The 12,255-nt window shown below is 37.8% G+C and overlaps 1 protein-coding gene across 2 annotated transcripts in view; it reads right to left on the reverse strand.

Moving 5' to 3' along the window:
* The window catches only part of pdm3 (POU-domain protein pdm3), a 164,120-nt gene extending 152,950 nt beyond the window's left edge, over window positions 1-11,170 (reverse strand). The window contains exons 1-3 of one of the 2 annotated variants that reach the window (XM_087406170.1): window positions 11,038-11,170; window positions 10,078-10,318; window positions 9,263-9,312 (exon numbers count right to left, since the gene is read on the reverse strand). Coding sequence is in view for 1 of the 2 variants with exons in the window: in XM_087406174.1 (XP_087262300.1) it covers window positions 9,263-9,312; window positions 10,078-10,096 (69 nt within the window). In the remaining variant the exon portion in view is untranslated. The remainder of the gene's footprint in view (window positions 1-9,262; window positions 9,313-10,077; window positions 10,319-11,037) is intronic. The other variant, XM_087406174.1, reaches the window with a different exon arrangement.
* Window positions 11,171-12,255: the final 1,085 nt, after the last annotated feature.

Consider the following 12,255-nt stretch of genomic DNA (forward strand, 5'->3'; position numbering starts at 1 on the left):
GAGTCGACGGCTCTTGCTTTTCCTTCCATTTAAAATAAAAATGCCGCTATCGCGCGCACGGATCGAACTTTCAATTCAAAACTCATCTAGCTACTCGATTTCAATCGTTTTACCTTACTATGATGACTCTTATTGCCAGAAGAAAATCTTATATGCTATTAGTTTAGTCTTTTTATGCCATGATTTCTATTTTGTATTCCATTTCTCTAATTTTACAATTCTGGTAGATTTATAATGGCGGATAATTTTATCCTTAAAGAATTATAAACCAATTATTAAAGAATCTTACAAAAGTGATGTTAGAGTGTTAAAGATAATATAAAAAAGATCCATCTTTATGTAGTATAAGCTTCATATAAAATTTTATATAAAAGGAAAATATATTTACAATATAAAGAAAATATTTAATTCAGATATTCGTTTTTTTTTTTAGATCTCCCGATACTACTGTGTAATAGGTCAACAATAAATAATTAACGGTTCATAAAAGACATAATTCTTCAAAGAAGTAAAACGCCAAGATAGTTTTAAACAATTACTAATTTCAAGTTAATTCCACTACTCATTCGTTCCGACCGTGCTTTTCAATGCCGGTCAAGTCGTCGAGACTCGCCAGCACACAAAGCGTAGACGAAGCTCGTCGACACCGAGAGCCCGTAATTAAAAATGTCAAAGTAACGAGGAGAGGCTGCCTAAGAATTGCAGAATCGTCATCTCCGAGCACCTTATTCGCGCATGTACCCGTCGGTCCTAATTTCCAGACAAAATACCTTCGTGATCGATAAGCCATGCTCTGATTAAGTTGCCCTAGTACAATTATGATTAGCTGTACATCGAGAGAAATGTTTTGGTTTAACCATTATTTATTTTGTTGATATGTGGCTAACAAAAACTTTCTTATTTTTCCATTTTTAAATTGTGTTGTTCTAATCAAAATTTGGTTATTGTAACTTAAATAACAAATTTGATTAGAACAACAATTTTTTAATAAAAAAGTAAGACAGTTTTTTTTTAGTTACATATCAAAATAAATGATTGTACGTATCAAACATTTCTCTCAGTGTACACGATCAAAATTCTAAATGTTTAAAAGCCAAATAATATTTAAGCAACATTGAATCTTACATGGCATTACTTGTCTCTTCCAAGCTAATCACGTTATATCATTTATATTATAAATACTTATATTTTGAATAATCTATTGATGATTAATTTTTAAATGACCCAGTTTTCTAGTAAATATCTCTCTTGGTACAATTTTAAGATAAAATAATATTTCGTTCACATTAGCTCGGAGAATATTTGTTGACAAGTCGAAAGTCCAACGTTTCACATAAAGAGCTTTGAGAGCTCAAGAAAGATAGTCATGAGATATCGAACGAAATACCAGCGACAACGTCATTCGCAAAAAACGACAGCTCGTCGCATTCCTTCTTCCTCCCGTGCGTCGCGCTCTTAAAGTGAATGCAAAAACAAAAAAATGGAGCGCCTTATTGTGCGCCGGTGAGACTGCGACTCAAAGGCTTAGAGCTTTGTACGTGGCTGTGCCTATGTGCGGCCACCGCGGCGCGAAGGGTACGCGCGAGGGGATGGTGGTGGGTTACTACACCGTGTATGGCCACATGTACGTGCACCGTGCACCCTCGTCAAAGAGGCGGGGTGACGGAGGGGAGAAAAATACACCTAGCTACCTCGTTCATTTTTATCCCCTAAAGCAATTTCAGCATTGTTTTAAAATAGTACTTAGCAGGGTCATTGTATTATGCATGCGCCCTCGGTCTAGTGGACTGCGCTGGTGTGCGAGAACACTTGATTCCTCGCGCACGTGAGCCTCGCCCCATTGTTAACTCAGGAGGAGCGACCGGCGGTGGGATACGGCGGGGTCAGAAGAGGGTAGCAGAAGGGATTTTCTTGGCCAAGATTTTTTTTTTCATGGTGCTTACTTTGCTCGTGAAATGCATCGCGCGGATGGATTTAGCGGACGGATTTAGCGCGGCCTCCAGGGAAGTTCGGAGTGACTCGACCCGGTTGATCAAATTTTAGAGATTTGAATATTTCACGTTCCGCAATCGCGTGGAATTTACTCGGTATTTTTGTTTTGATAAGATTTCCTCGATGAGTTATTTGCTCGTCGTTCACATTCTCGATCGCGATTTTTTTTATTTGGCCGCTACAACACTGCCGACGAAGTCGATTACTATTGTCTGCGACCTGGCAGTCGAGCGACAGCCTACTCAACAAATATTGTATTCGAAAGAGAGCACCGCTCATGCCTCAGCGAAGCTCATGCCTGTGGTAAGGTTTTGAGGACCCTCGCAAGAGATAAAGGCTAACATATACTTACTAAGTATTATACACGTACGCCGCGATTTCTACAAGCGGCTAAAATTTTGTCCATCGTCAATAAGATCGCGAACGATATACCGTGTCAATGCATCTTTCGGAATTTTGTTGCGTTGCGTAACTGCATCTTAAGTTTATAATAAGCAAGCCATAATTTCCTCGGAAAAATACTTTGTATCTTTTACTTAAATCGTGATTAAATTCAAACTGAGCGTAATGAACTGAGCGTTAATTCTAATAACCATGACTAATTAGTTATTTGTTATCCGAATCACTGTGCGTGTCGTAAAAACTTACGATATATCAATTATGACGAATGTATATTTAATCATCGAGAATGCCAAAAGCGTATGTCAGAGCTTAGCGGCATCGTAAAAGGTAACGACAATTTCAAAACTACGATGTTAAGTACATAGTTAGGGAGCGCGTGGCCAAAGGCGCTGGAACAGCTCTCTCGCGTTCATTGTTCACCGCCTGCATCCCCTGCCACCCGAATTCCTGGTCCCCTCCGTCCCTCCATCGTGTATCCTCAACGCCCCCGGCGAATTTCTCACCGACCAGTCATGCTCCTCACTCTCGAGACGAGGGGCTCATTTTCATTAAGAATTAAAGTTGGAGTCCGAGGGAAAAAAGTTTCTATTCGCCTTTTCCATGCAAATGAGATCGCGCTATCTCGCGCGCGCATGAAACTATCTCGATTCGAGCTAATGCGGAACCGCGAGGATTCACCGTCGACCCCCGAGATAAAAAAAACTTTGTCGGGATCTTCCGGATTCTGGACGTGAATCATTAGCGAATCACCGCGTCGGGATGTGCCCACTTTTCTTGATTAGCCGAATAAAATAGATTAATCCGCTTGCGAATTAAGATCTCGTCGCGTAGATAATTATTTAATTGAGAACATGGTGTTGATAGTACGCTCGATAATGACGTTAATACATAGCACTACGTATACTTTTTTCTTGAATGTCTTGAGACATCTCCCAAATTGGCAAATTGTGCAAATCGACGTGCTTATTCATATATCTCAGATATGACGAAAGCTAATTAATTCGTTTAGAGAACAAAACGACGGATATCGACACTGATAACACTCGCGAAACAATCAGAATGGAATTTAAGCTTGCATGGTGCTCGCGTAGCTGCGCCATGTATTTCTCACTTCGGCGTCGTCTGTAACACCGATAATTAAGCGACTGCTCTAATGAATCCCTATTCGCATGACTAATTTGCGCGATAAACTGACTAAATAATAATCCGCGATATTTCTCCCCGGGGGAAAGCCTGGCACGGTCGGTTGGCTGCGCCACATTGTGAAATATATCGGTAAAGCGTATTATCGAAGTACTCCCGTATCAGGTCTAATTTGACAGATCAACATATCCATCAGTAACACATCTTGAAGAATGGTCCTTAATTTATGAATATTCCTGCGATAACTTATTCTCTCTTTCCAATCTTATATCTCGCAGAGCGAGCTAATTACTAATACATATTTTCCTGAATATCATGAATGTTTTACTGACAAAGGGAGAATCAAAAGCGTATGTTTTCAAATGCAGTTTTATTGCAAAAGATAATCCTTTGTGTTTAAATTCAAACTTCCAAACTCTAACTTCAAACAACCATTAGTTTTTTTTTTTCAAAAATTAATAACAAATATATATATATAAATCTTGATATCATCGATCGACTAATCATTTAATAAGATGACAGCGAGGCAAGCACTAGTTGAAATATTATCCATAGATTACATGATTTCGTACAATTTCATGTGATTACAAATAATTTTCTTTTCTACATGGAAGTCATTTGGTAAAATAAACGATTTTATCTAATATTACATAATGATTTTTCGTGGTTGTATATGTAATTATCGGATTATACATAAGGATTTTATGTGATTTCGAAGATTATATTCCACGATACGTTAATTGATTACCTTGGATGATAGATTTCTGAAAAAGGAGGAAAAGAATTAAATATTATGACGTTCTGGAATTAAATGACTTTTTCCGTTTTGTTCGATGACATAGATGATATAAATATAATTTGAATTAACACTTTCATTACCATCTTAATTACGCAACAGACAGCAACATTGTCCTCAGGTTCGCATTATATCGAATTGTATTATATTTATATTGTCTATGCATCGGATAAAAGTCGATTGGTCTCGAAATTAATACTTGACTTTTTCATCTCTCTTTTCTTCGAAATCTATATTATCCTGCCAAGTGGTTAATCGATCTGATCATCAAAATTTTTATATTTACTTATTATTTTAAAAAACTAAGAGATGTCTAAAGTTAAGATTTGAAATTTTTTATGTGCAAAAAAACAAAGAATTATCTTTTATAAGAAATTATATTTCAATACGTGTGTTTCCACTTTTTTCCCTTGTGAGTAATTAGGTATATGAAAATTACCTCTGTCACATAAACTGCAAAAATTCAGACGAAACTGAAATCTCAGTTCGTTCTGAAATTATATTAGCAAACGTACTGACCAATCGAGATTTAAAACCATAAGAATGCAAACGCTATAGAGTTTGACTTCAAAGGCCACATCGGCCTTTTAATTAACTCTCAGCCGCGAGATGAGAAAACGCAAACGCGGGATAAAGTGGCGCTTGAATTGATGCGCCGCTACACTTTTGGCGCTGATATTTTTCTACATGCGATTTCCCGACAAAACGACCTCATTCATCCGGTCCATTAGCCTTGAGTGCGAGCATATTTTTCGGCGAATTCCGAAAGCGTCCCGACGCGCCCGCTTTCACCGCCCCGAAATGAGAGACCGTGACCATCGACGTAGCGCATTTTGTTAATTGAAATCGTTTCATCGATCACGAGCAACAAATAGGCCCTTTACGCAATGAGGAAACGAGGAGGAGGAGGACGAGGAGAAGGAGGAGGGGGAGGGGGAGGGGGAGGAGTTGCCTGACGAGGGAGGGGAGAAGGGAGAAGGGGGATGTACCCGAATGTACGCGGATATATTTAGGGGGACTTTAAACTCCGTGACAAATGCTCCGGCGTCACGAATCGTTTTCCTAGGCATCGTATAAATTAATAATTACCCGCCGTCGCCATTATCGGAATTAATGCCGCCGATATTATGCCGGTTGTTTTCCCGATAATTCACCGCGCACGTTGATACAGTTTGATCAGAAAAATCGTAGGACTTGAACACGGCACAAGTTTTGTCCTGCGTCATTCGCGTTTGCGTTCACCAAGCGATTAGACGCTACAAATTTTCAAGTGGTTTCCCGAGCTTCTTGATTAAATCGGATCGGACAGTTTTTGACGGACGAACCGACGCACGCCTCGCCCGCCAAACTCACCGATTATTTAATATTCGCTCGGCGCGAGGTGTCAATAAAATAACGATCTCCCATCAGGGTGTCACGAGAGACGAGATAAATATGGGTATTTGAACGCGGCAGATAATGCAAACAAACCAACGGTGAGTTATGTTTCCCGCTGTATATACGGTTTGTCCGCAATTGCGATACGCTCCCCGTTAAATTTGCTTTGAATTACCGCCGATAGTGCGACATGGTTCAGATTATTATTATTCCGTGATTCGCGTATGGTCCATTAACGTGACCTTGCGCACGTCAGCATTTTCAATCCCGAACAAAGTCTCTTTCCGAAGATCTCAACCAGTTTCGACATTCCTTGACGATATTCTATCGTCTTCTCCATGCGCTCTGCTTTCCTCTTTTGAGGAAATTTGGGGGACCAAATATATCCCTTAACTCTGTTTCCAATTTCAAACTGCACATTTAATACTATTATATTAAAATTATAAGGAAAAACAAGGACTATTAAGAGCGCAACTCAGTTAACAAGGTGTACAAAAAATAATGTAATAACTTATATTTCTTTAATCCGAGATACAAATGACATTTATAATTTGAAATTATCCTCAACGATCGATCAGATCATAACTATTTTACATTTTCATTTTGCTCTCTCATTTGTATGTATTTACACTTTGCATAAGTTTTAAAAAAATATTTTTTTTTAAACTCGTTAATTGCGTTATACTCTCATTAGCCCTTGTTTTTCCTTATCTTTGTTATATTTAATTTTAGATAGGCATTGGTTTCGACAGTTTTGTAACATGCGAACACATTAATTTTTATCTCAACTTAGTACTCACTAAATGATTTTTCGATTCTTTTTCTTACTACATGATAGATCGTTCGTATCTGGATTAATTTGCTCACTTTTTCAAGTATACAAAAATTATTAAGTAATTCTTATATATATCTTAACATATTTTAAAAATAATTTGGAAAATTGTATATTTAAAAAAAAGGAAAAAATCGGTTATTATTTAGCTACATGCTCTTATTCAAAGACGAGAAATATGCACAGAATTGACAGAACACAAATGATTCATGGTGTATATTAAAACTTGATATCTGTTTTAATCAGAAAGTTTAACGAATATTAAAAGCGATTCAAAACTCTTTTATAATAATCTAGTTCACATCAATGTATATCGTTCTTTGCAAACTCTAGTCATTATTGCTTTATATTCCTTAAACGAGAACGACGGGCGTGGCGCTTTATCGCGACGTGAGTCCAACTCGAGGTAGGTAGATAGGCAATACTAAGATGTCATGAGATAGCATCGAGCTCGATGTCTTGACGGTGGGGAGTAGGATGATCTTACGATCCACGATGTCAAGTGATTACAGCTATTTTGTGCCACTTGTACTTATTAGGGGTGATACGCCAGTCCGAGCGACCATTATGAGTGCCATCTGAATCTCGGCCTCTTGAATGCCTCCATTTACCATTAAGCACATTACTATTATCCTATCACGCGCTCACTCGGCCAAAGGGACTTCTTTGGTTTGGCCATGATGCACGAAGCCATTTGTGCAAAGTGGCCGTTCATTACTAAATTATGCCGGTTTTATAGCATTACATTAAACCCAGCCTCGCCGTACCGTAGGTACGGACCTTCAAAAAAAAAAACTCCGCGTCGGGCAGGGTTTACTCGTGCGAGTTTTCGCCATTCTGATTTTCCCCCCTTCTTTTATTTTCCCCGTCTGTCTCTCACTCTCTCACTCTCTTTCTCTCTCTCTCTCTCTCCCCCTCTCTCTCTCTCCCTCATTTTCCGTAAGCGCATCAAGCACACTGTGGACTCCCGAGCGTTTGTTTCGAGCACGCGGCCACTTAGCTCCCTCCTCTAATAACCGCAACACTGTTACCGACAGTCGTGTCTGTAATGCGCATATAATTAATGATAATAATGCGGCCGCGAGCGGCGGACTACATCGCTCCGCCCGGTTTTTGTCCGTTGCACGATACGCTCCGTAATGAACCACCAAAGATGTCAGAACCAGTTCTGTATCTGCTTTCGGGTCGCAACATTGGTGAACGTATACGAGTCTGTTAGATTACAGATGCGAACGTTTACCCGTGATTCAGTCGCATAATGAACATCGTTGAATTGTCACTAAAGAATATTTATAGCTGTTTGATATAGGCATTATATACGAGAGAAGAGAACACTAATTCTATTAATATTAGAAATGACATTAATGATTATCGCGCATTAATAAAATTGTTTTATATAAAATATTAGAAACTTTTGATTCAATAAACATGCAAATTTCTAGAGATATCATATTATACAAGTATAACATTAAATTTTGTATTATTGTATATATAATAAATACAACTCTCCTTCTCTTTCTCTCTCTCTCTCTCTCTTATATTCGCGCTCTTATTTTAACCAAAATAATTTAGTTTACAGACTATTATTTCTCGAAACGAATTTTACGGGTTACGCTTTAATTACATCTTTCTCTCTCTCTCTCGCTCTTCCTATATCTCTCTTCGATTTTAATCTAGTGTAGCAAGCATCGCCTGCGCGAACAATGCGATACACTCGGGACAAACGCGTATTCGTAACAACGCGTATATATACTCAATATTTCCATTCGCTTCGAACGTTTCACTTACGAGACGAGACGATCCCGCCGCTCGCGGTGCGCTGGGACCGTCGAATTTTTCGTGCTGCCGGCAGCGTGCATGCCGCGTAGGATGCTTTGGGTACAAAACACGTGTCGGTAATTCAGCACAAACAGTCGCCATATAACTTTTATTTGCAAGATCGACGAGTAGCCTGATTGCAATCAGGCAAACGTGACCGAAAAATCCCAACGTGCGTTTCATATGGAGACCCAGTTTCGCCACCGGCGACGCACTTTATTTCCTCCCTTTCTCTACGGCTTTATATCGCGTAATACATACTTTATGCCACAGCATTAAGGGGTGTCGTTGTCCCCCCCTCTCTCCTACTGTCTCTCTTCCACCCTCTCTCTTCTCGAACACGTACGACCGGCTCGTATTTTGAATACGGGCTGTCCGCCGAAGATAACCAACGGCCTAGCCTGACCATCCCCCTCGCACCCTGACGACCACAGTATCCGGCGGGGGTGCGCAGAGCGATGATCCAGCGGCTTTTAATAATATTTCCGAATTTTTTTCCTGACTCGCTGCCGCGGCTCATAGACGATTCTCTGTGACATTTTTTTGCGCGGTACGCTAATCCCAAAGTATTGCGCTCTTTTTGAAAGCGATTTGTGAAATATAAATAGACGGTAGCGCATCGAAATGACTTTTGCTTGTGTTACACGGTTTAGCTCGCGGGGAATATCTGAATTTTTTTCGCTCGTCCCGGATGCTATCTTTGCATGACCTTTTCCATTTGCTGGCTCTCGAAAAGCTAAGTATGACATGTCCGCATTTGTCAGCATGATTTTTAAGTTGATCTCTTAACTTATATATATTTACATATTACACGTCTGATATCATTTTCTTTCAGATCCACATTTTTAATAAACAAAATTCGAAACTGTCAAAGTTAATATGATAAATATTTTATCACTCACCGATATGATGCGCAGCGGCGAAGTTGCGACTACGTCGAAACTACGTAGAACTGTAAAACAAAAGTATATGTAAATTGAAGCAATGTTCTGAATAATTAACCTTTCGTCTGCAATCTTAATTTTTTGGCACAAGCAAAATTTTACTCTCAAATTTCTTCAAAATAAAGAAGGGCAATTTAATCTTTAGTACACACGATGACTTTCCGGTCTTTTACTACACGCGATGGCTAGCTCATGCTCTAGATTAATTTTCATTACTTTTATATACAAAAATGATTAAATTGATCTCTACATATACTTTAAGAATATCTTTAGAAAGTATACATATATGATGTTGTGTGTTTAAAAATTTGTATATAAATGTTATAACTTTAATTACTTAATATTACTTCTAGTATTTTAAAGAAAAGAAATGTGCAGGACATAAATGACCCAATCGTGTGTATTTTTTAACATTTGAGTTAAAAACTACTTAGTATATATGCATATATAACATAACAGAAATCTATAATTCTTTTCACATTTTTTAAAAATCTAGAACAATAAAAAATCTTTGGCTATAAAAAAAGACTTACAATTAGATGTCATCCTTCAGATTGCAGACGAAGGGGGGAGAGAAGGAGTAAAAAATATGATTGCAAAGGGAGGATTAATGTATAGAAAAATATTGTTACTTAAAATAAAATTAAATTAATACAAGTGATCAACTTATAAATGCACATAAAATTGTCATAAGTGATCAACTCTGTAAGTAGCAAATAAAATAATAATTTATAATAAAATAATAATAATAATAAAATAATAATAATAATTACCCCAAGATTGCTCCGCCATTGCCCGATGCCTCCCAGACCTCCTCCTCCTCCTCTTCCTTCTCCTCCTCGCAGATTCGTTCGTTGCACTCGCACAACACTACATTCGCGAAAGAACAGTTACTTAGGATCGCACATAATAATCGAGATGGGATAATCGCACGACATTTTGCACGGCACTCTCGGCAGGTTAATTGACGAAAAAATAACGTGGAACACGAATAGGGAGTTATCCGCTCGACACCTGCGAATTAAAACAAAATATGAAGCTCACGCGCGACTGCGGGTTTCAACAAATCGCAAACTGAGCTTACGTAGTTAAAAAATATTAAAACGCGACCTTAATTACGATTGTATCGCAATCGCGATATAGTGTGATTCTCGAAGTCAATTTCACGGGACGTTTCCGTTTACAACCGATAAATTCGAAAATAACTTTGACATTCTAATACCATTAATTGGTATATTACGATGCATACATTAATAAAATCCTATATTATATATTAATCATATTAATGAGACAAATTAAGATGCATTCATACGAAAATGTATGACCGAAATTTAGTATTGCAAGCGTCATGTATTTTAAATGCATAAATTCAATGAGAAACACGTATTACAAATAAACGCTCAATATATCTGTTTTACGTTACCTGAATCACGCGATCCGTGTATTACTTCGCGCTCTCAACCCGAAAACGATGAGCAGATTACGTTTAAACCAGCGAAAAGTTCAAAATGCGATGAAAGACATGCGAATCTAAACTTTGTTGAGAAAATTAGTACAGCCCATACGTAATATACATATATAGCGGTAAAATGATTTTAATTTCACTTGCAGTATTCAACCTAACCTAACCTAACCTACGAGTCTAAAAAAAATCTTGCGCGAATAAATGACGCTTACTTCGACCAAATGACCAAAAGTATTCAGACAACAGTCGTCCGTGTTGCAAGAGTTACCTATTTCCGCGGGTCTGTAGTCGTTAGGTATTAAGGAAGAATCGAATACGACGTCTATATGGTGTCGGACGTGATCGCGTTCCGTTGGGTAATGAGGCGACACGCAGAGCGGCTTATCCGGCAACCTGTGAACTCGAGTCTCGCCGAGCGAATGACAACACGGCGCGGGGCCGGCGCGGCGGCCTTGCGTACGACGTAACGTCCGTAACGTGCCGCTACCAAAACAAACGCCAAGGCCATAAGCACAAACGGCCAGCCAGTCTCGTTACTACGAAATATTGAATGAGAATTATGGAATAAACGTATGCGTGCCAAAATGTGCATACTTCCTGCTTCTTTTGTCCTAAATTAATTTCGATAAACGAGCGTTCTGCGTTTTCCATTCTGTAAATCTCGTGCATCTAATTTTAGCATCTGATTTTTTAGCGGATTTTGTTCAACTAAATTGTTGCTCATTCTCTTATTTCATCGACCAGTTCGAAATACATTTTCTTGTCAATTAAGATTCGAGTATTTCTATTTCAAAACGCTCTCGAACGGAGTTATTCTTATAGATGATAATGAGGTTCGTCTAAAATAAGTTATCAAGCGAAGTGTAAAATTTATTTTACTTATTAAAAATTTGAAATACAAGGAATGGTATATTCGACATACATATATCGCTGCTTTGATAGAAAAAGATAGATTTTTAAAATTTGAAATTGAAATAACATTTTAATTAGGATAGTACGTATCTATTATGATTTCTATAGCTTTACATTTTTTTTATGTTATCCTTTCAATTATATAATATATTCTTTGGAAGACTGAAAATCTTCATATAGCGTAAGTTCCTCACTTTATCAGAGATGTGACTTTTTTCAATATCTTTTTAGAAAGGATTTCTGATAATGAAATAAAAACTATTCTTGGTGTAATTATCGTAACCTTATGCAGTATAAATAAATACAATATTAACATTAAATCAATAATTTTCCTCACAAAAAGAACAGTTTTGCTGAAATATTTAAAAATTTAAGATACAGATCTAGAAATAATTTTATTAGACCATCAAAATAATTATATGAGACGCTCAAGACAGTTACTAGAATGTCCAAATTTTTTGCAACATTATTCATCATACTCGAATGTCCTACATAATTATTTTGATACGCCAACAAAATTATTTTCAGATCTGTATCGAGTTAAACTTTTAGATATTTCAGCAAAATCGTTCTT

Source organism: Acromyrmex echinatior, chromosome 5 (assembly GCF_024713525.1).
Source record: "Acromyrmex echinatior isolate Ae372 chromosome 5, ASM2471352v2, whole genome shotgun sequence".
In the NCBI taxonomy this organism is placed as follows: domain Eukaryota; kingdom Metazoa; phylum Arthropoda; class Insecta; order Hymenoptera; family Formicidae; genus Acromyrmex; species Acromyrmex echinatior.